This window comes from Podarcis liolepis, assembly GCF_965112155.1.
Source record: "Podarcis liolepis genome assembly, chromosome: 2".
In the NCBI taxonomy this organism is placed as follows: domain Eukaryota; kingdom Metazoa; phylum Chordata; class Lepidosauria; order Squamata; family Lacertidae; genus Podarcis; species Podarcis liolepis.
The window spans coordinates 107,270,081-107,295,025 of record NC_139555.1 but is presented as its reverse complement, the minus strand read 5'-3'; the positions used below and the strand labels follow the sequence as shown (position 1 = coordinate 107,295,025).

Genomic DNA, 24,945 nt, shown 5'->3' with positions numbered 1-24,945 from the left:
AAATTAGGAAAATTGGCTGGTGAGCACCATTTTCCCCAAGGAGGGTGGAAAAAAACTTTCTCTCCCCACCCGACCCTATGTAAAAGAAATAAAGTTCACAAAGGAGGCATCCCGCAGTGCAGACGTAAAATTAGATGCTTGCAGAAGTTGCACGAGAAGCACCGGCGCTTCCTTATCTTTATTCGGAAGAGTTTTTTTAAAAGTGCTCAGGTTTTCTGCAGAAGGCAATTTCTCTAGGTAGAAGGGAAACGTCAATGGAGAACCATCGGAAGAGCTGTGCGCGCGCGCGATGCTTGCGGTTTTTGACATGCAGATGAATTTATTTGAGAAGGAGGCACGCTATGCACAGAACTGAAGACTTCCTTGTATTACGAACTACAGAAGGAAATAGTAGTGATAATGGCTAGCTTTCTGACAAACCTACCACAGCTTCCCTGGTGGTCTAGTGGTTAGGATTCGGCGCTCTCACCGCCGCGGCCCGGGTTCGATTCCCGGTCAGGGAACACTTCTTTTGAAAGGATTTGCCTTCAAACTCAACTGGATAAACCTTTCGCAAGGTGTGCAATATGCTTGAAAACAGATTACTTTTGCTTTCAAAAGCTTTGTGTTGGAATGCTCCATTGTAAGTCATTTAATGAAATAATCCATATGAAATGTGGGGCAGGGGGAATATATGCAGAAACTTCCTGTGTGATTTGACATGATTTTGGTTCAGTGCTGGAAATCTGTCTCACTGTTTCCCAGATTTTTTTTTAAGAAATCAAAAATATCTTCCTTCAAAAATAAGGAAATAACATAAAAATGAAATGGGGGGTGGTATCCCAGAAATAACATTAATTGCTTATGGTCTGCAAAAAAGGCTTTTAATTTTTTTATTTATTGAAAGATTAATTACTTCCCATTGTACTGTAACTACACAAGACGAAATGAGTGAAGATGGTGCTGGCAAAATAAACGAACAAATCTTTTCAAAATTCCATATTCCTCCCATTTCAGTTCCTTCTATGTGGAGAAATGTAAATTTCCCCACTCTGCATCCCTGTACTGTATTATAAATTCCAGCCTTGCTGTCCATCAGGTTTCCCCTTCACAGTATAATCAGGAAAGGAAGGAAAAGATATAGGGTACAGAATGGAAAAACAACAACATGGTACTACTGGCATTGGGTCATGATTTTTAATTTTCTTTGGCATTTTTGTCTGCCATCTAGAAATGCTGTTAGATTTTGTTGCACACCACCCCAAGAACCCAGAGATTCCAGGAGTTTGAGGCTTTGTGTTTCCTTTTGGAATGAGGCACAGCAGAGACGGTGGTGTCTTCATAATCTATGGTTTATTTGCAGATCTATACTACGGAGGGGCTCACAACATTGACACCCAAAGAGGATCTTGTTTCTTTCATAGCCGTAGCCTTGGATTCAAAGAGAAATCAAGCCTTGCTTTCAAACCTTGCTCCGACTCTCTCCAGAGTTCTTCTAGGTCACATCACTTGAAGAACTCTGGCTTTGGTTGTTGTTGTTCTACACATTTTCTGTCTTGCTCAAAGCCCCCCTTGTTCTCCTAATGACCCATTACCCTGGCTTATATTTTAACACTTCCTGGATCCCGCGGTTAGAAGGATCTCGCATCCAGCCTACTTCCTTCTCCCCAAACTCATAGCAATATTTTGACTTGTCCCAATTCAAAACTCCCGTATGTCAAGGTACAGTGGTACCTCGGGTTAAGTACTTAGTTCGTTCTGGAGGTCCATTCTTAACCTGAAGCTGTTCTTAACCTGAAGCACCACTTTAGCTGATGGGGCCTCCTGCTGCCGCCGGAGCCCGATTTCTGTTCTTATCCGGAAGCAAAGTTCTTAACCTGAAGCACTATTTCTGGGTTAGCAGAGTGTGTAACCTGAAGCGCATGTAACCTGAAGCGTATGTAACCCGAGGTACCACTGTATTCCTTCAAATGATCTTTTCTCCTTTTGCAGAGTGCCTGTTTAAAGTTCCTCTTTGTTCTTTGGCTGGTTCCTGGGCAACCACTTCCCAGATGCGAAGTTGATTTCTCTTGCTGCCCTCAGCCCTGACATGATTGCGGAGTCCAGCCAGCCGTGGAGTTTGGTAGTGTGTTCCCCAGCAAAATGGATCCTGCCTTCTGGCTCCTCGAGAGGTTCGCTGTAATCAACAAACTGGTAGGGGGTGAAGGCAGCAAAGCCAGCCATGGAATATTTATCCAAGCTCCATCTCTTTATTACGGATGACTGGCACACAGCCTGGATGTACCCCTTGGGCAGCTGGTGGATGGCAGACAGGTCATCCAGGGTGATGCTAATGATGTCATCATGGCTGAGGGCCTGAAAGAAACGGGAGTCGTCACTGTGGACATAGCTAGCCAAGACAACCCCAACGCCACCGGAAAAGTTTTGAGTGACGTAGTAGACGAATCGGGCCGGGCGATCAGTTGTGGACTTCCCACCGCGGATCCCGTCAGCTTCCCAGAACTTCTCGGTGCAAGCGAGGAAGACTTTGGCGACGCTCCTGTAGTGGATGGACCGCAAGGCGTGGCTTTTGTTACGCGACAGGGGCGGCTCAAAATGGATGCGCCTCGTGGCCTTGGCGGTGGAGGTGACCACGGCGTAATCGGCCGTCACGCTGAACAGTGCTTTGTTGGCGGTTTGATAAACCGCGGTGACGCTCTCGTCTGCCTGCTCCATCCTGACCACCCTAGTACCAAAATGCACCCCTTCTGAAATGCTTCTGTAAATGGCTATTGGCAGCTGATCAAAGCCTCCTGTGATTTGATCAAACCTGCAAAAAAAAACCACACAAACAAATGCAGATGAATGGATAGAAGATGGAAGAGCCTACTGTCGTGTGTTGCTCAGTTGCTGCTCAGTTCAGCACACACAAAAGGAAGCATTTCTGAACCCAGAACATAGTTAACACTCTGGAATTCGCGCCGACAAGGTGTGGAGATGGCCACCAACTCAGATGACTTGGAAAGAGGATTAGACAAGTTCACGGGAGATAATCAACGGCTTTTAGTTATTGTGGATATATTATCCAAGGGGATAGCTCACTTGGTTAGAATGTGGTGCTGAAAACGCCAAGGTTACAGGTTTGATCCCCGCATGGGACAGCGGCGTGTTTCTGCACTGCAAGGGGTTGGACTAGATGTTCCTCAGGGTCCCTTCCAAATCTGCAATCTATGATTCTATGCATGCTGGGTATCACAAGTGGGGAGAGGGGCTATTGAGCTTAGGTCTGGCTTGCAGGCTTCCCATAGGCCTCTGGTCTAGATGGAACTTTCACAAGAGCCAGCTGGAGTCTTACATCTTTATGTTGACTTTGTTGTAGGGAGAGGGAGCATATGTTATTTGTTTATTTATCTATCATCAATTTGATTTACAGTGGTACCTCGGGATACATACGCTTCAGGTTACAGACTCCGTTAACCCAGAAATAGTACCTCGGGTTAAGAACTTTGCTTCAGGATGAGAACGGAAATCATCCTCTGGCAGCACAACGGCAGCAGGAGGCCCCATTAGCTAAAGTGGTGCTTCAGGTTAAGAACAGTTTCGGGTTAAGAACGGACCTCTGGAACGAATTAAGTACTTAACCCGAGGTACCACTGTATATACCAACCATTATTCAAAGATCCCGGAGCGGTGTACAACATTAAGAACAACATTTACAACATTAAGAACAAAATAATAAAATGCAGAGCATAATACTGGACTGCATAATAAAATAATCATAATAACAGTTCACCCAGCCAGCCCTTTAACAAATCATCGATTATTTAATGGCTAAAGGCCTGAATAAAGAGGAATGTTTTTGCTTGGTGCCTAAAGATATGTAATAATGGCCGCAGGCATAGCCAGGATTTTTGTTGGGGGTGGGGCAGGGCTTTTGTTGGCGTGGGGAGGCAGAACCCCAGCTTGCTATCCATTTTTATAGATTTTTATTTGTTGGTGGGGTGCTGCCCCCCCCCCTTAGCTACACCCATGATAATGGCACCAGGCAAGCCTCTCTGGGGAGAGCATTCTACAGACAGGGAGCCACCACAGAAAAGGCCTGTTCTTGTGTTGCCATCCTCCGAACCTCTTGGGGGGACGGGGGACATAGAGAAAGGTGTCGGATTACAAGCTCAGTTCGTATGGGGAGAGGCATTCCTAAGGTATTGAGGTCCCGAGACGTTCCTACAGTCCTAGTTTTGGAAATGAACCAAAATGCAATCTCATCTGAAGAAGAGCAGATTATTTACTTCAGCAAGAATAAATCCTCCCTATTTCCTTGCAATGCGTATTTCCGCTTACCTCTTTCCAGAAGAGAAGATCATTTCACCTCTCATACTTTCAATGAACGACTGGTAATAGCCAGCATCTTCATTGAGCAAGTCCCCAATCATTTCGACAGCTCCACGACTCAGCTTCGCTACTTTGATTAAATATTGCTGTTATGGGAGGGATGGGGAATAACCACTTTTAAGGACAGCACTCAACAAAGATGCTTAAGCAAACACACCACCAAGCAACAACTGAATTTGGAATCTAGTACACGAGACATCCTGAAGTTCTCAGGCTTTGGGATTTGACTCTTCTGGAAAGCAAGGAATTGGATCCTGCAAAAAGTTACAGTGCAGTCCTCTATATGTCTATCTCACTGAGTTCGGTGAGGCTTGCTCTCAGTCCCAGGTGAGTAAACATATCTGTATAGTCTTAGGTCAGGCATAGGCAAACTCACCCCTCCAGATGTTTTGGGACTACAACTCCCATCATCCCTAGCTAACAGGCCCAGTTGTCAGCAATGATGGGAATTGTAGTCTCAAAAACATCTGGAGGGGCGAGTTTGCCTTAGGGCTCATCCACCCTTCTGCTTCTCCTTTACATCTGTAGGTGAGGCAGTGGATATGCTGGACTGTTGTCTTGCCTCTGTCATGGAACTGGATGAGAGCCAACAGACTGAAGCTCAGTCCAGATAGGACTAAGGCACTAGTAGTGGGTGATTCCCTGGACTGGATGGATGGGAGGGAGGTGGCCTGCTCTTGATGGGATTATACTTCCTTGGAAGGAGCGGGTATGTAGCTTGGGAGTTCTTCTGGATCCTTTGCTGTCGCTTGAGGCCAGTGCCGGATTTACGTATAAGCAGTGGCGTAGCATGGGGGGTGCAGGGGGGGCCGGCCGCACCGGGCGCAACATCTGGGGGTTAGGGTTAGGGGGCGCAAATCCACGGGTTAGGGGGCGCAAATTACTTGCCTTGCCCCGGGTGCTGACAACCCACGCTACGCCACTGCGTATAAGCTAAACAAGCTATAGCTTATGGCCCCACTCTCTTGGGGGCCCCAAAAAAATTAAAGGGGGGGGAAACCTGGATGTACATTTCCAAACTATGAGATAAAAAACAAATAAAATAAAACGTTTGTTTTTGCCAAATGCCAATGTGCTTGCATTATTAAGTTTGTTATGAATAAAAAATCACTTTAAGTTAGAGCTTAATCACTTTAAGTTAGAGCTTAATAATTATTTCACTATTAGTATACCGTACTTCTTATTACTTTGATAAAATACATATTTTGTTATGTGCAAATGGCTTTAGATACCGTATTTTTCGCTCTATAACACGCAGATTTTTTCTCCTAAAAAGGAAGGGGAAATGTCTGTGCGTGTTATGCAGCGAATGTGTGGTCCCTGTAGCCGAAAAATAAGGCAAAAATCAAACCGCGCTTCAGGGAGAAGGGAGCTCTGTGAGAAAGCTGTTGCTTTCCTGCATTCTGCCTCAGGGTCTCTCTGCCCACCCTGCTCTGTTTCGTTGCTGTGTTTGCTCAAACGGAACAAAGAGCAGGGAAAGCCCCTCCCCTCCAGGCAAGTAGAGAGGAAAGCAGAGCGTCCGAACAAAGAGCAGGGAAAGCCCCTCCCCTCCAGGCAAGTAGAGGGGAAAGCAGAGCGTCCCTCGCTCTATCCTGTCCCTGCTCCGGAGGGAACAATGTTTGTGAAGGGAAGAGAGATTACAGGTTCGGCTTAAAATTCTGATTTGACTTCCTGCTTTTTGTTTTTGGAGACACACAGCATTCAAATATGCTTTCTTCCATTTAAAAGGATGAAATCCTTAAACAGTGGCTGGCTTGTGTGGGTGGGTGGGGGAAAACTTTTGCCTTCCTTTCCTCACGTTATAGCCCTCTCCTGCATTCTTAGCCTTCTGTGTTTTTCCTTCCCTCCCCACTTAAAATGTGGTTACAAAGCATGGATCCACAGGGATCCTCAGGATCTTTGCATTGGGTCAGCCAAAATTCACCATCAGAGCACATAGCATGTCCATGGCTACAGCCTGTCCCCCCCAAAAAAAATCACGCACCCACTGTTGCCTGGGGCTGCAATGGTGCAAAAACGTGGTTACAAAGCATGGATCCACAGGGATTCTCAGGATTTTTGCATTGGGTCACCCCAAATTCACCATCAGAGCACATAGCATGTCCATGGCTACAGCCTGCCCCCCCCCCAAAATCACGCACCCACTGTTGCCTGGGGCTGCAATGGTGCAAAAACGTGGTTACAAATCATGGATCCACAGGGATTCTCAGGATTTTTGCATTGGGTCACCCCAAATTCACCATCAGATCACATGTCTGTGGCCACAGCATGAATCACAAAAATGATACGTCCACTGTTTCATTCAGAATATTTTTTCCCTTGTTTTCCTCCTCTAAAAACGATGTGCGTGTTATGGTCAGGTGCGTGTTATAGAGCGAAAAATACGGTACCTATTGTTAGGATATTTCCGTTCCACCTTAAAGGGAGCAGGCTTTGTAAGCAACAGAGTCTGCGCATGTCCTGATCACAGGATGTTTTTGTTCTGATATTCCTTTCGTTTTTCAGTCGGCTCAGACACGCTGACAGAATGGACGTGTTTTCTTTTGTTCTGTTAAACGCTAAATAAAGTCTGTAAATTATGCTCTTCTGCTCTTCTGTGATGCAAGCTTTCGGCTGTGTTTCTGCTGATAAAGAGGGTGCACCAGCCTAGGAATGTGGCTAAGAATTTCCAAAGGCTTTGTGCCCCTAACTGTTGGATCTGCGTGAGTACGGGAGGCCGATGGACGTCCAGAACTCCGGCTTGGGGGCTCATGATGGACACTATCTCCCTGGCAGTTTCCCAACAACAAGGTTATGGGCCCAGATTCACGGCACCTACAGGAGAGTAAAGCTGCAACAGACTGCGTTTGAGATATGTTGTGGGAAAAGCGAAAGAAAGAAGGGACGCTTTTCTTTGATCTCCGGCAAGGCAGATTAATTGGCCTGGGAGCCGAGCCAGAAAGGCTTTGTGATTAATGGCTGCCAAGATAAGGAGTCTTTCAACTTAAAATAGACTCGCGGCTCAAGTAAAAGGCTGAGATGGATCTCTTACAGACCTCAGAAACTGCTCCGTGTCCTAAGTTGGATGGGCAGAATTATGAACCCTGGGCAAAATGGTGTGAATCTTTGCTGCGTCAGTTTGGGGTCTGGCATGTTGTTTATGAAGCCCCCCCCAGTTCCTCTGACAGAGAGGTGGAAATCAGCGGATTCGAAGGCGATGGACATAATAGTCCTATCCGTATCTCTTGAGGAAATTAAGACGCTGGCTGGCAACACCACTGCACGTGCAATGTGGACTGCTTTGTTGAAAGCTCACAAACCAATAATCCCAGCCCAGAGTTTGACTGCATCGGAGGTCCTAGCTGTTTCCCAGAATGCGGGTGATTGCAGGGATGCTGAGGGCACCAGTTGCAAGCTGCAGGGGGAGCTGACCGTCACGTCATCCCAGGCAGCATTCCAGCCTCCAGGGGGAGCCAAGGAGTCGGCAGCTGAGAGCTCTGGTTCTCGTGAGAACCAAGGCCATCGCCTTTGCAGAGGCCGGAAAGGCAAAGGTAAACAGACGTCTGCAGATGGCCAGGAGCAGAGGGAGGGTGAAGAGCCCGCGCCAGGGAAAAACAAAGCGTTGTTTACTGGCACAGCTTCACCAAAGGCTAAAGGCACGTCTGCTGACCAGAAGCAGGGGGGCAAGCTGCAAAAGCCCACGCCAGTGGAAAGCAAGGTTTTGCTTGCTGGCACAGCTTCACCAAAGGCTAAAGGCACGTCTGCTGGCCAGGAGCAGCAGGGGGGCAAGCTGCAAAAGCCCAAACCGCTGGAAAACAAGGGTTTGCTTGCTGTAAAGACTGCTCCAACTGCCAAAGGCAGGTTTATTGTGGACTCAGGTGCCAGCCGCCACGTTTCCAAGGACAGGCATCTCTTTATCTCCTTCAAGCCACAAGAAGGTGAGATCCACCTGGCTGATGGAAGGACGTTGCAAATTGCAGGAGAAGGGACTGTGGAACTTGCAAGTCTGCACACAACCATCAGCGGTGTACTTTTTGTTCCAGGAGCGGCGAGCAACTTGTTGAGCGTCCCACAGCTTACTGGGCGTGGTTTTCAGATTTCCTTCAAGAGGAGCGTCTGTGTCATCAGTAAAGGCAAAGAGGACTATTTGCATGCAAAGTTTATGGATGGTTTGTTCCATATAACTTATGAGGACACTGCTGTTGTGTCTAATGCTGATTCTTGTTGTGTTGCACAAACTAACAAAGTTCTTCATGCAGGTTGCATTCACGATGCACATCGAAGGTTTTGTCACCTCTCTTGGAAGGCACTGGCCAAGATGCCAGAGGTGGTTGAAGGTTTGAACATCAAACCTTGTAAATTTCACATGAAATGTGTGTCTTGTGCAGAGAACAAGGTGAAGGTTGCTCCAAAAGGCAAGGAGTCTAGCAGGCAGGCTTCCAAACCCTACCAGCTAGTGCATGCGGACCTGGTTGGTCCACTAGCGCCCTCTTTAGGAGGAGCAAGGTACTTCATGATTCTGATTGATTCTTTTTCCAGGTACATTCATGTGTATTTGCTCGAACAGAAATCGCAAGCGTTTCCGAAGTTTAAGGAATTCTGTGCTTGGTTGGAGAATGTGCACAGTAAACGTATTTCTTGTTTATTTACTGATCGGGGCGGGGAGTTTACTTCTCAGCAGTTTGAAGCTTTCCTGACTGAGAAGGGAATCCAGCATGACATGTCAACGCCCAGATCGCCATGGATGAATGGGCTTGCGGAGAGAGCAAATCAGACATTGCTGCAAGGAATCAAGACCTTGTTGCATGATGCCAATCTCCCTGATAAGTTTTGGGGGGAGGCTCTAGGGAATTTGGTTTACACCGTTAATCGCAGATTGTCATCACCCATAGGTTGTACCCCCTATGAGAAGATGTTTGGCAAGAAACCCAACACCAAACACATGAGAATTTTTGGTTCTGACATGTGGGTACGCACACAACAAACCAACAAGCTTGGGAAGCGTGGGGCACATGGTTTGTTCATGGGGTACGAAAAAGGTGCATACAGGGTATGGATGACTGACTCTAAATCCATTAAGTTCACAAGGAGTGTTGAGTACAATCCTAAGTGGGGGGAAAATGTGGGAATTTTCCAGAGTTACCCAGAGGAGGATGAAGGTGATGTCAAGCAAGCAGCTAAAGCTGAGGGAGCTGCTGCTGATGAGGATGAGGATGAGGATGATGATGATGATGATGATGATGATCAGAGTTCGGATTCCAGTTCAGTGGGCGGCGCTGCTGCTGGTGTCAGTGACAGTGATGACACAGCAGACTACCAGAGCGCAAAGGCCTCAGTCAGACCATCTGATGCGTCTGACAATGAACTGGAAGAACCACTGTTCACCATTGGTCACTTTTCTCCTAAGAAAGAGGAGATGAGTCCAGAAGACTTGCGTCTAGTACGTAGGTCTGAAAGGGCGACCAAAGGCAGACCTCCAAAGAGGTATGCTGATGAGTTTGCTAAGACAGCAACTGCTGTTCTTGGTAGCTCAGAGAAGGTATGGGAACCTTCAAGCTTCAAAGAGGTTCAGGAGTTAACCTCTAAAGATGCTGAGCCTTGGCTTAATGCCATGAAGGCTGAAGTTGATTCCTTGAACAGGAACCAAACTTGGGAACTGGTACCGGTAGTCCCAGGAATGAGACTGGTTGGCAGCAAATGGGTCTTCAAGGCCAAGACAGACCAGAATGGCAAGGTAGTCAGACACAAAGCCAGATTGGTTGCCAGAGGTTTTTCACAGGTACCAGGACAGGATTACCACGAGACCTACTCTCCCACAGTCAAATATGAGAGCATTCGGCTGATGCTCAAGATCGCTGCGGAGGAGAAACTGCATGTTTCCCACCACGACATTAATACAGCTTTTTTGTACGGGATTTTGAATGAACAGCTGTTCATGCTTCCACCTGATGGGATGGAGATACAGAAGGGTATGGTCTGTAAACTGCGGAAATCCTTATATGGTCTCAAGCAGAGTGCCAGGTGTTGGAACACAAAACTCACTGAGACATTGCTTTCTCTAGGTTTTCACCAGGGCAAAGCTGATCCATGTGTGTTTGTCAAGGAGGAGGGGCAAAACAAACTGTATTGTTTATGTTTTGTTGATGATCTTCTGATGTTTTGGAAGAATCAGGCTTTTTATCAAAGCACCCTAGCTCAGCTGAAGGAGCACTTTGACATGAAGGATCTTGGTGAGGTATCCAACTATCTTTCTCTGCAGGTGGAGAGAGACCAAGCAGGTAATTTTCTGGTACACCAAACACAGAAAATTGCTGATGTGTTAACCAGGTTGAATTTGGTTGATGCAAACCCAGCAGACACACCGATGGTGACAGGTTACCAGGTAGACAGTACTGCTGAAGCGTTTTCTGACACAACGCTATACAGATGCATTCTAGGCAAGCTGAATTTCATTGCCAGATGTTCAAGACCTGACATAGCTGTAAGCTGTAATCTGCTTAGCAGACATGCCAACAATCCTACGGTTCAGGATTGGAAAGCTCTGAAGCGCATAGCCCGCTATTTGAAAGGGACTATGCACTACAGGCTGAGGTTCACCAGTCAGAAGACTGGAGGTCTTGAAATCTTTGCAGATGCAAGTTTTGGAAGTGACACCACGGATGGTACAAGCACTTCTGGAGTATGCTACATGTACAACCACTGCCTGTTTGACTGGTTGTGCAAGAAGCAGACGACAGTGAGCCTAAGTTCCTGTGAAGCAGAACTCAATGCTCTGTCATTTTCACTCATGGATTGTGAATGGTTGATGCAACTGTTTAAGGACATCGGGGTTTCTGTGAAATGTCCTATACAAGTGTATCAAGACAATAGATCTTGTTTGGCTTTGCTGAACTCGGAGAGTTGCAAGCAGAGAACCAAGTACTTGCAGATTAAGCTACATCGTGCAAGAGAGTGTATTCAGAAAGGACTGATTCAGGTGTCCTACATGGCAGGAAATGAAATCCCTGCTGATCTGTTGTCTAAGGTTGTTAACAAAGAACAACTAAAGGTTTATGTACAAAGGTTGCAATTGGGTGAACCACAGGTACAACAGGTTACACGGAAAGGGGGAGGATGTTAGGATATTTCCGTTCCACCTTAAAGGGAGCAGGCTTTGTAAGCAACAGAGTCTGCGCATGTCCTGATCACAGGATGTTTTTGTTCTGATATTCCTTTCGTTTTTCAGTCGGCTCAGACACGCTGACAGAATGGACGTGTTTTCTTTTGTTCTGTTAAACGCTAAATAAAGTCTGTAAATTATGCTCTTCTGCTCTTCTGTGATGCAAGCTTTCGGCTGTGTTTCTGCTGATAAAGAGGGTGCACCAGCCTAGGAATGTGGCTAAGAATTTCCAAAGGCTTTGTGCCCCTAACTGTTGGATCTGCGTGAGTACGGGAGGCCGATGGACGTCCAGAACTCCGGCTTGGGGGCTCATGATGGACACTATCTCCCTGGCAGTTTCCCAACACCTATTAGGTCCATAAATTACCACATAGTATATATTCAACACAAATTTATTGTTGACAAAGGTCAGCTGGACCTATAAAGGGCCCCATTACCTTCAGGAGCTCAGGGCCTCATCAAACGTAAGTCTGGCCCTGCTTGAGGCTCAGGTGGCCTCAGCAGCATGGAGTGCCTTCCATCATTTCTGGCTGGTGGCCCCGCTGCTCCCCTAATCAGGACAGGGATAGACTAACTTCTGCTGTCTATACTCTGGTAACCTCAAGGTTAGATTACTGCAACAAGTTGTGCATGGGGCTGCCTCTGAAGACAGTTTGGGAAATTTTGCTGGTGCAGAATTTGACTGCCAGGTTGCTCACCAGGGCGAGACGGTTAGAGCATAGTGTACTTTATCCTTTATCTGACTGCACTGGCTGCCCATGAGTTTCTGGGTCCAGTTCAAAGTTCTGGCTCTGAGCTATAAAACCTTAAATGGCTCAGGTCAAGGGCTGCCTCTCCCTATATGAACCAACCTGGACCCTGCAATGATCACCTGAGGCCCTTCAGGATATCTAGGTGGGATACCTAGGAAGCTGGGTAACTACTATAGGCTTGTGTAATATTCTAATAATATAACAGAAGTGCACCAATTAAGTTTTTACTGAAACTTTGCACCTCGCAAGTTTGGGGCATTGCTTTAGCTAGTTTTGTTAACTTATTTGGTTTTATTGCGCTAGCCTAAGGCCATGGTAACATCCAAAGAACGAAAAGAAAAGAAAAGAAAAGAAAAGAAAAGAAAAGAAAAGAAAAGAGAGGGGAATCATTCTTTTTTACCTTGGTTGAGAAGGTGTCATATTTACCCAGCACATAGCTACAATTTGTCCTCTTCACCTCTTCTTCAACCTGGTATGACCATAAAGAAAAAGTCAGAATGCATTTCATAGTTTACCTACATTGGCTCCCAGTACATTTCCGAGCACAATTCTAAGTGTTGGTGCTGATCTTTAAAGCCCCCAAATGGCCTCGGCCCAGTATACCTGAAGGAGCATCTCCACCCCCATCGTTCAGCCCCGACACTGAGGTCCAGCTCCAAGGGCCTTCTAGCGGTTCCCTCACTTCGAGAAGCCAAGTTACAGGGAACCAGGCAGAGGGCCTTCTCAGTAGTGGCACCTGCCCTGTGGAACGCCCTCCCACCAGATGTCAAGGAAATCAACAACTATCTGACTTTTAGAAGACATCTGGAGGCTGTTCAGGGAAGTTTTTAATAGCTGATGTTTTATCATGTTTTTAATATTCTGTTGGGAGCCGCCCAGAGTGGCTGGGGAGGCCCGACCAGATGGGCAGGGTATAAGTAATAGATGATGATGATGATGATGATTACTACAATGTGATATGCTGCCTGAGGAGGTGCTTTCTTTTGTCCGTCCCGAATCCTCTAAGCTTCAGCTTAACTGGATGTCCCCAACTTCTAGTGTTATGAAAAAGGGAGAAAAAAACCCACCCACTTTCTGTATACCATGCATAATATTTAGCATCACATAATCTTAAATATTCTCATGCCTCCACTTAGTAAAAATAAATAAATCCCCCAATATAGTAACCTTCCCTCATAGAGGATCTACAATTTATTTTAGGAGGGTGTGTCAGCTAGACATGCTTTTGGTTCTTTCCACCTCTACGGTCTTAATATTTGGAACAGGACACAGAAGGTTTTCCCAATTAAAAGAAGCACCAAAAGTATCCCAACCCGATGGAGGGATTCCTCATACAGCTGACCAGCGGTTTTGCCTTCTTCCGAGGGATCCACAGTGTAATTCAAGAGGCTGGGGTTCCTCTTAACCTCCCCGACTCGCTTCCTGATGTTGTCAATCAAATACCAGGCATTCTCATCCTCTGGAAAGAATTCCGTCAGACTCAGGCCAAACTTTCTGACATATTCGCGGGAGATCCTGGGGCATAAGAAGGGGACAGTGCATAGTCAAAAGAGTGGAATTTGCTCTTCCAAGAGGCAGCGTTGCCCACCAACTTGGAGGCCTTTAAAAGAGGGTTAGATCAACACATGGAGGACAAGGCTAGCAATTGCTACTGGCTATGATGGATCGCCGAAGAATTGATGCTTTTGAATTATGGTGCTGGAGGAGACTCTTGAGTGTCCCACGGACTACAAGAAGATCAAACCTCTCCATTCTGAAGGAAATCAGCCCTGAATGCTCACTGGAAGGACAGATCCTGAAGCTGAGGCTCCAATACTTTGGCCACCTCATGAGAAGAGAAGACTCCCTGGAAAAGAACCTGATGTTGGGAAAGATGGAGGGCACAAGGAGACGGGGACGACAGAGGACGAGATGGTTGGACAGTGTTCTCGAAGCTACCAGCATGAGTTTGACCAAACTACAGGAGGCAGTGGAAGACAGAAGTGCCTGGCGTGCTCTGGTCCAGGGGGTCACGAAGAGTCAGACACGACTAAATAACAACAACAACATGATGGATGTGCTTCCACAGTCAGACGCAGCGATGATTATTATGTTGTTATTATTTACAAGGTTAATATACAGTCGTACCTTGGAAGTCAAACAGAATCCATTCCGGAAGTACGTTTGACTTCAAAACGTTCAGAAACTAAAGTGCGGCTTCTGATTGGCTGCAAGAAGCTCCTGCAGCCAATCGGAAGCCGAGCCAGACGTTAGGCTTCCGAAAACAGGAGCACACAAGCACATTTCAAAGGCTGCAGAATATTAATCATCCACCTGCCACCATATATATATATATATCTCAGTGATTTTTTTTCTAAAAAAAGTGTTTAGGGGTACTCTCATTTTCCTACTTGTATTGAAATTAGATTCACAAAATGTTTAGGACTAAAGCACTGGATACAGTGGTACCTCGCGTTAAGTACTTAATTCATTCCAGAGGTCTGTTCTTAACCTGAAACTGTTTTTAACCTGAAGCACCACTTTAGCTAATGGGGTCTCCTGCTGCCGCCACACCACCGGAGCATGATTTTTGTTCTCATCCTGAAGCAAAGTTCTTAACCTGAAGCACTATTTCTGGGTTAGCGGAGTCTGTAACCTGAAGCGTATGTAAACCTGAAGCGTATGTAACCCGAGGTACCACTGTACAAGGAATATATAAACAGACTGGGGGTGGGAGAGATAGCAAAAAAGGTTTGGTAAGCCCTGTGCAGAGCACTTCCTAAGCACCTAGTTGTAGTAGTAGTAGTAGTAGTAATTCTTACTATTATTATTATTATTATTCTAGTACCACACCCATCTGACTGGGTTGCCCCAGCCACTCTGGGCAGCTTCCTATTGCCCAGCGCTTACAAATAGTCACTATCTCTCAACTTTATCTTCTTCACAGGTGCATCGTGGGGCAAAAGGGAGGTGAGCTATGTTTGCCACCCTGGGGAAGGGAGGAATAATGAGTGTTGCCAGAAGAGGTCCTGCCGCCTCCCCTCCCATCAGCTCTGTCCCGTTCACAGAAAACAAACTGCCGTAGGCCTCGCAGCCAAGATTTTCTCCAACTAGTGGGCCACATCCAAGAAGTCATACATTGTCTTCAACTCCGCATACACTTCCTTCCTGTTGGCAACAGGCCAACAGCTCTTTTGTCTCCCACACAGCCAAGCGCACCGGGACACGTGTCCGTGGAAAGAGCCGTAATGGATGCACAATTTATGTGTGCTCAGCAGATGAAGTGAAAGGCATGTGGTAACCTCCCATCTCACCTGTGTACCTGAGGCAAACGCATGGGCCCCAGATCTGCATACCAGCCTTCTTGCTCATTTCGATACGTCTCCACTCGTCCCCCCACGCGGTCGCTGGCTTCAAGAACTGTCACCTGAAGGCAAACAGGACAGCTACTGATGTATCACTCCAGCTACTGCTTCATGCTACACTAGGTAAAGGTAAAAGGACCCCTGACCATTGGGTCCAGTCTCGGGGATTACGACGCTCATCTCGATTTATTGGCCGAGGGAGCCGGCATACAGCTTCCGGGTCATGTGGCCGGCATGACTAAGTTGCTTCTGGCGAACCAGAGCAGCACACGGAAACGCCATTTACCTTCCCGCCAGAGCGGTACCTATTTATCTACTTGCACTTTGACGTGCTTTTGAACTGCTAGGTTGGCAGGAGCAGGGACCGAGCAACGGGAGCTCACCCCGTCGCAGGGATTCGAACCGCCGACCTTCTGATCGGCAAGTCCTAGGCTCTGTGGTTTAACCCAAAGCGCCACCCATGCTACAATAGCCTGCCTCAATTTCCATGGTCCACATCACAATTCTTGAGGGCAGTTGAGAGACTTACCCAGCATGGGCCAGGAGTCGGCTTCACCTGCTGAGCAGCAGCCTGAAGCAGCAGAAGGCAGAGTGACTCCACCTGCTGCTGATCAGCCTTCTTGCTCCTGAGGAGAACCAGATGGCTCCCGATTTCTTAAGCAGGGTTTCCAGCCTCAGTCAGTTGCTGGAAACAACACTTGTCATTCCTGGCCAGACCTTGCTGTTTCTTGCTTCTCGTGACCTTGGACCTTCTGCTTTCTTGACCCCCAGATAATTTGACTACGTGAACTGAGATACTCCTGACTGGCCTGAACCTTGCATACGGCCTCTGCCTCCAGACAAGAACCCCCCTGAGACTCGACTGGTTGGCCGGCTTCTCCTTCTATTGAGCTCTGCTGTGGTTGGCAGCAAACAACTACAACAGCTCCTTACACCTCCCCCACATTTTCCGGCCTAGTATCCCCAACTACCAGATGAGGTCTGTGCCATGCTAAATGGCGGCCCTTGTGAGATCTGCTGCGGCCAAAAAGTTTCATGGTATTTTTGGGTGGGACTCCATCACATACCACCAAACTCAGATTGCGAAGTCAGGTTGCATGATTAAAATTGATTTGGTGCCCTCGAATACCAAACCTTAACCCCCCACCTCCCCGATCGGACTCTGTGTGAGAGGAAAAGGTGAGGTGTGGAATAACACTTCCTTTGATGCAACAGCCAACCTCCCCGCAAAGTAAAAAATGAATACTCAGCAAAGAGCCACAGTGGTTTAACCTCCCTGCAGACTTTGTGCGAACAAATCAATACGCAGGTCCCTAGGGGGCAACCTCGGAAGCAGAGAACCAGTGAGGACTAAAGGACTCCTTACCTGGTGTCCAGCTTCTGTGAGAGTGTAGGCTGCGCTGAGGCCTGCTATGCCTGCTCCTACGATCAGCACATGTCTTGGGTGCGATGCATTGCCCAGCCCGTTCTTGGCTATCTCTAGATAATTCTCATACTCAGCATCCTGGAAGCACTTTTCCAGCGGACTAGGATTATCTGTGTAGCAGCGTTGCAGGGCAGAAAAGAATAGCAATGCCGAAAGAACTGGAATGCAAAAGACACAAATGGATAGAATAAATATATTCGTCTGCATGTTCCTGTTTGTGCACATTCTGCCATCCACGCTCAATCCATGTCCCTTTGGTTGGAGGCACAAATGCTCTTGGAAAGCAGTTTGTAGAAATGGCAGGAGGGAAGAGTGCTCTTATGCTTGCACCTGGGTGGCTGCTGGGGGGGGGGAGAAGAAGAAGAAGAAGAAGAAGAAGAAGAAGAAGAAGAAGAAGAAGAAGAAGAAGAAGAAGAAGAAGAAGAAGAAGAAGAAGAAGAAGAGTAGTAGTAGTAGTAGTAGTAGTAGTAGTAGTTTGGATTTGATATCCTGCTTTATCACTACCCAAAGGAGTCTCCAAACAGCTAACAATCTCCTTTCCCTTCCTCCCCCACAACAAACACTCTGTGAGGTGAGTGGGGCTGAGAGACTTCAGAGAAGTGTGACTGGCCCAAGGTCACCCAGCAGCTGCATGTGGAGGAGCAGGGAAGCGAACCTGGTTCACCAGATTACGAGACTACCGCTCTTAACCACTACACCACACGGGCTGGGCTAGATGGGGCATTGGCCTTATCCAGCAAGCTCTTCTGATGTTCTTAGCTGTTTACAAGCCTCTCCCAAGACTGGCCAAGTGTGAAGTGTTTATAGCAGAAGAAACACATTCAACGGTCAAGTGGTTGAACCTTGGGTGCATTAGCTGCAAACTGCCTACCAGTTATATATTACAAGAGGAGAAATAAATTGGTGCTGTCAGATAAGATTTAGCAATGGCATGGGAGGGGTGTTTAATGACACCATCATTAAAGGTTTCAAAACAAAATTGGAGTGTCCTCAAAATTCTGACGGGGCATTTCTTGAATCCTAAGTATAGTCGTGATTGCTTTTTCCCAACTAGTTGTTTCTCCCCAGTGAAGATTCTGCTTGTAAATGATATTTACTAATTTAGCTCACACCTGATGTTTGTTAAAACAAAAGCCAAACAGTGGTGGCGGCGATGATGATGATAATATCTGGGTGGCTTCCAACAGATAAAACAACATAACACAACATCAAACATTTAAAAATTCTCCATACAGGGCTGCCTTCAGATGTCTTCTCAAAGTTGTTTAGTTCTTTATCACCTTGACATCTGATGAGAGAGTGTTCCACAGGGCAGGTGCCACTACCTGGAAGGCCCTCTGTCTGGTTCCCTGTAATTTCTCATAGTGAGAAAACTGCCAGAAGGCCCTTGGAGCTGGACCTCAGTATCTGGGCTGAGTGATGCGGGTGAAGACATTCCCTCAGGTATACTGGGCCGAGGCCATTTAGGGCTTTAAAGGTCAGCACAGACTTGTGCTTCGACAATACTGGGAGCCAATGTAGATCCTTTAGGGCAGGTGTTATATGGTCTAGGTGGCTGCTCCCAGTCACCTGTGTAGCTGCTACATTTGGGATTAGTCGCAGTTTTTGAGTCGCCTTCAAACGTAGCCCCATGTAGAGCGCATTGCAGTAGTCCACGTGGAAGATAACCAGGGCATGTACCATTCTGATGAGACAGTGCACAGGCAGGTAGGTTCTCAGCCGGTGTACCAGATGGAGCTGGTAGACAACCGCCCTGGATACAGAATTGACCTGTGCCTCCATGGACAGCTGTGAGTCCAAAATGACTCCCATGCTGCACACCTGGTCCTTCAGGGGCACAGTTACCCCATTCAGGACCAGGGAGTCCTCCACACTGTCCCCCCTGCCATCCAGAAACAGTACTTCTGTTTTGTCGGGATTCAACCTCCATCCATTAACAACCATCCATCCTCCAACTGTCCGCTTTCAACAGACTTTGTGGTTGGGAGATTCCTGTCATTGTCTAAAGACGTTGTTCTGGAGGGAGGGGGGGCAGAAGATGAGTTTGACCACAAACCCTGTTAGAACCTGCTTTTTAAGGAACTAAAGCTCTAACTGAAGAGTGATTACAAAACTTTCCCCTTTGCTACCCATGACTGAGTTTGATGCTATTAAGCAATAAGGTGTTGCACAGTGGAAGCACCAGATTGCTTCTGCTAGTGGTCCTGCACCGTTGCATCCTCACTGCCATCCTCACCCCCATCTCATGCCACCCCTGCCAGTGTGTTTATATGTGTTGGAAGCTGCCCAGAGTGGCTGGGGCAACCCAGCCAGATGGGTGGGGTATTATTATTATTATTAATTACTACTACATGCAAATCAACCAGCCTAGACAGCATCTTAAAAAGCAGAGACATCACCTTGCCAACAAAGGTCCGTATAGTTAAAACTATGGTTTTCCCAGTAGTGATGTATGGAAGTGAGAGCTGGACCATAAAGAAGGCTGATCGCCGAAGAATTGATGCTTTTGAATTATGGTGCTGGAGGAGACTCTTGAGAGTCCCATGGACTGCAAGAAGATCAAACCTCTCCATTCTTAAGGAAATCAGCCCTGGGTGCTCACTGGAAGGACAGATCCTGAAGCTGAGGCTCCAATACTTTGGCCACCTCATGAGAAGAGAAGACTCCCTGGAAAAGACCCTGATGTTGGGAAAGATGGAGGGCACAAGGAGAAGGGGACGACAGAGGACGGAATGGTTGGACAGTGTTCTCGAAGCTACCAGCATGAGTTTGACCAAACTGCAGGAGGCAGTGGAAGACAGGAGTGCCTGGGGTGCTCTGGTCCATGGGGTCACAAAGAGTCGGACACGACTAAACGACTAAACAACAACAACAACACATGCGACTCAGCCAATCATTTCCGTATTTCTATGATCATGTGCATATGTAGCCAACAGTTAACGTGATCACGCATTCGTCACATGTAATGATGTTTTGGGGCCTTCAAGGAGTTGTGCAAATGTTTTGGGTGTTAACCTATTCTGTGCCTCCTACTATAGCTGAATAAACTGTCTGAACTTTCCACCCTGGTGTGAAACTCCTTAGTTACCTTCACCCCAGCCCAGCAGGAGTGCTGCTGAATTAGGTGAAAGCCCCATCTAGTCGAGCATCCTATTCTCACAGCGGCCAACCAGAGGCCTGTGGGAAACCAAGAAGCATGACCTCAATGCAACTGTGCTCTCCGCGCTTGTGATTCCCAGGACCAGGTATTCAGAAGCATACTGCCTCCAACATTTCTATCATGGCTAATAAGCCACCATTCTGTCCTGTGGAAGTGAATTCCCATCATTGCTTATTTCAACTCGCTTGTGGAAACAACTCAGAGGCCATGAAAGAAGGAAGGTTAACAACATGAAGATTTAAAGGAACTATTGGAAAGACTATTCAAGGCAGCAGAGATATGGGATGATCAGAGCCCCAGCCCCACCCCCCAAACTTGGAGCATGGGAAGTCCCAACAAAAAAAATTATAATTTAGGCAGAATATTTGGACTATTTGATATGTATTTGTATAATCTGGAACATTCAGTGTGGTTTGATTGGATTGTTAAAATGGGAAACTTAATAAAAATGATTTTTTAAAAAAAGTGAATTCCACAGTTTAACTACGTTCTATGCAAAGAAGTGTTTTTATTTCTCTTTCCTGAAACTTCCAATATTCAGCTTCATTGGATTGTCCCAAGTTCTGCTATTATGAGAGAGGGAGAAAAAACTTCCTCAAGCTCTTTTAACTCTAAGCATATACAAACGGGGTGCAGGTGGCAAAAGAGATGCCTTGAGGGATTTCAGAATGTCACTTTGTCATGGGCAGAATCTGGAGGAAGTAGCAGTGGTGTACCGTGGGTTGCCAGAGCCCAGAGCTGCATGGAGGGGTGGGCAGTGTCATGTATTCAGTGGTCTGTGTTTGCCTGAGCAAACTGGATTAAGGTCTGGACTAAGGATTCTGAGCTCCTGTGCTCTGATTTGATACCTGATATCCAATCACGTAAAGGGACGCGGGTGGCGCTGTGGGTTAAACCACAGAGCCTAGGACTTGCCGATCAGAAGGTCAGCGGTTCGAATCCCCGCAACGGGGTGAGCTCCTGTTGCTCGTTCCCTGCTCCTACCAACCTAGCAGTTCAAAAACACGTCAAAGTGCAAGTAGATAAATAGGTACCGCTCTGGCAGGAAGGTAAACGGCGTTTCTGTGCGCTGCTCTGGTTTGCCAGAAGCGGCTTAGTCATGCTGGGCACATGACCCGGAAGCTGTATGCCGGCTCCCTCGGCCAATAAAGCGAGATGAGTGCCGCAACCCCAGAGTTGGTCACGACTGGACCTAATGGTCAGGGGTCCCTTTACCTGTGCCTATCCAATCACGTAGCATTATCAGAGTTTAGGCTACGGGCATTGGCTCTTAAGCTCCGGGTTACGATTTACAGCTTTGGGGTTGAGACAGCCGATCATGTTGAGGGTGGCCCTTCAGAAATGCACATATGCAGTTGTCTGTTGCTCTTGATGATTCAGTAAAGCCTTTAAGTTGAATCACTGCCTTGGGTCTTGCTTGAACCCACATATACTTCAGGTGGGAGGTAAACAGGTGGAGTATGCATGCACATTCAATTGCCTAACGGCGTCCATGTCACCCAAGAGATTGCAGCTGCAGAGATAAGAGTTGTTCTGTTGTCTGGTGGCGAGGTCACTTCCTGGTTTGCATGGAGAAGCCATTTTCAACGGAGCCCAGCAATGGAAGTGCACAGCCATATGGAGGCAGCAGCGGGTGTTGAATTTTTGCGCCCTTAACAATTTTGTGCCCAGGGCTACTGCCCACACTACACCACTGGGAAGTAGTGCCAAGTGGGCAAGGTTAGGTGGGGCTACGAAGCCAAAACCCAACAAATAATTAAACAAAATAAAATCTACACTACTGATATGCAACTAGCCACACACAGTAGATCCGTTTTCACCAATCTGGTGCTCTCCAAATGTGGCTGGCTTGCAACTCCCATCATCCCTGACCATTGACTGTACTGGCCTGGGTTGAGGGGAGTTGTAGTGTAAAACATTGGGAGGGTGCCAATGTACAGCTTGGTAGAACACTAGCACACACCCGGTGTAATCCTGACCCATGGATTCGAGTTTTTGCCCTTGTGAGCTTTGACGTGGTTAGTATACCCTGACACAACGTGAACTGGGAGAGTGTCCAGTACTAACGTTTATTCATACACACACCACTGAGAGGTTTGGGATCTTCTGCTAGAGTTAGGAGTGTGTCTGCTACGAATATGTGTTTTATCCATAACCTTACGCCTATAAGAAGTTCTTACACAAAAGAAATAAGCAAAGCTTGACTTCATGCAGAGGCGCCACCTTGGGCAAAGACTGGGTGGCCAGCAGCGTGGTACATGCGAGATGTTGCACACGCGCCTGTGATGTCATGCACGTGTCATTGGGAGGAGGCACATTGTTGAGAGAAGGCCTTGCCCAGTGTTGCACAGCTTTGATGGCCACAACTCTTCCTCTCTCATGCTCAGAAGGAGCCTGCCTTTTATGCTGTCTTCAATATTTGGGGGGGGCTGGGTCCCTTGCTAAGGAATATTGATGGGACTGATGACACCTCAGCCCCCTAGAGTTGGCACATCCGGTTTATTGTGTGAAAAGAAAGGGACAGAATATATAAATGCTGCTTTGGACAGCAAAATTACAATTTAAGCAGGCAGCAAATCATACACATTGGTCTAAAGAGTGAAGTAATCCATTACTATTCTCAAACGCCTACGGAAAGTGAATGTGCCAATTTTGCCACAAACTTATGACAAAGCAAGCGATGGAAGGGGAAGGGAATACGTGTCCTTAAGGAGAGGCATGTGTTGGTTCCTTGAGAGTGCTGAGTAAGTTCGTCGTTGGAGCTTGGAGAGCTTGGAGAGAGCTAAGTAACATAGGGTTTCTGTACTAATTTTAGCCAATGCATTCTAATGGAGAAGGGACTTTGAGATGAGCAGTTCCTGTAATTCCAACAGCATAGCTGTCAACTTTCAGATTTGAAAATAAGGGATCAGCAGCCTCACCTGTCCCGGGGACAGTCTACGGGATATCTAACAATCCGGGATAGCAGCAGGAAGCAGCGCGAAACAGCGCTGGAATAAGGGAATTTCCCGCAAAAAAAGGAAAAGTTGACAGCTATGTCCAACAGCTCTGTTGTTGTGTTGTTCCTTTCTGGAACTCCCTTCCTATTTCCCATTTTGCTTAGTCTGCTTAAGTAAAAGTTGAAAGAATATTAGCCTAGTGAGCAAAGACTAAACTGGTTCTCCTTGTCTGCTTTGTTTCTTAAAGTTATCTTACCATTTTGTCTGTGCAGCAGGTGTCAATTAGCTTTTAGGGGAACTGGAGGACACATGTGCAGATCTTTATTCAATGTATTAGGACACATTTGAGATAAGATCTCGTGCCACATTAGGTTTTACTCATACAAGGATCTTTTACTCATGCAAGGACTACAGTAGTGCAGTAAACCATAGCAAAAGCTCAGATTAACACACACCTATTCACATTGCAGACAGGGTGCAAGGCTTTTCTGCACTGGTTCCACTGAAATGAGTGGGAGTTTGCAAAAGAGCAAAATCCCACAGGTAACACTTAAGAGTCAAAATAGAGCTTTCCACAACAAGCTCCCCCTCCCTGTCTTCCCACACCTTTTGCTTTCTGAAATTCAACTTGGCGGAATATTATTTTAAAATCTTGCACTGGAAATACTTTTGGGGTTTGTTTGTTTTAGACTGTTTGCTTGTGGGCTGGGCTTTTGCACAGTACCAGGTCTCCTTTATATACTTTTACAAATTAGAATAATAATAAATTTAAAGCATTTTTGTTTAATAGCAAGTTGCAAAAGATTTTTTCATCTCCCCTTCTCTAAATCCAGTAACATCAACAACTAGGTATGCTGGTGAACAAATACTGAATTAGTCAAATCCACCAAATAGTTGATCAGTCATCTGTTAGATAAAAAGACATTTTTATCTAACATATATTTCTTTTGTTGGAAATGTATAATATCAAACAGTATTTTCTCTGTCGCTTGTTATTCTCTGCTCTCCACTACTCTAATAAAAAGAAGAAGAAAACCTCCCACATATTTTCTAAATAGCAACAGTTTCTGAAAGTTGAGCATAGTGAAATCTGACATCAGAAATGTCATTAATAAGATTAAAATCAGACATTTACCTCAGCGATGTAATCTTACCCAGGATTATACTTACAGAAGATGCTCATACCTTTTGCCTTGGGAACTTGGAGGGCAAAACTTGTTGGGGCCATTTCTTTTGCTAAGCGAGGCGCTCCAAATACTTTTTCAAATAAACACTCATACGCGAACAGAACAGGAGAGAGTGAAGAATGATTTAAGCATTTGGCAGGCTCCTCCCCTACTTTCTCTTCCTCCTCCCACTTTAATTATGCATCAAGCAATTATCAAAGAACTGGAATTTTCTCGATATCTGGTTCTGTGGTTTGCATTTATGTCTCTAGGAAGCCCCACAAGCAAAGCATGAAGGTAACAGCCCCTGTCTCCCCAGGGATGACGGATGCCATAGGGGTTGGTAGGGAGAAAACTGGGAGGCCAACAGTAGGGGGAGCCAGAAGCAATGACACACAAAATCAACTCATTCTCCTTTTGTCCTCCTCCTCTGCCCTGGTGGGTCCAACATGGGCAACATGGAGACTAAGGGCTTATCCATACCTACCTTTCAGATTAAATGGGTTTTCTGCAGATTGCTGTTTGCTCCAACTGAGCTTTAAAGAGTGGGTTTTCGTGGAGAAAGCTCCGGAGCAAGACAAAGAACACTTGGACAGGGAGCTTTGAAGTGCAAACCAAATACAACCACAAAACCTAACAATCTTCTTCTTCGGCGTTCGCTCGTAGCCGA

At 46.5% G+C, this 24,945-nt stretch overlaps 1 protein-coding gene across 1 annotated transcript; it reads right to left on the bottom strand.

Annotated features, from left to right (window-relative positions):
• Window positions 1-1,773: 1,773 nt before the first annotated feature.
• LOC310701493 (L-amino-acid oxidase-like) lies at window positions 1,774-24,514 on the bottom strand. The gene is given in 8 exon segments (XM_083492460.1): window positions 1,774-2,788; window positions 4,300-4,436; window positions 12,641-12,709; window positions 13,554-13,755; window positions 15,534-15,646; window positions 16,951-17,168; window positions 24,280-24,407; window positions 24,409-24,514. Coding segments are annotated over 8 exon segments (1,695 nt in total). The 5' UTR covers window positions 24,429-24,514; the 3' UTR covers window positions 1,774-1,980.
• Window positions 24,515-24,945: the final 431 nt, after the last annotated feature.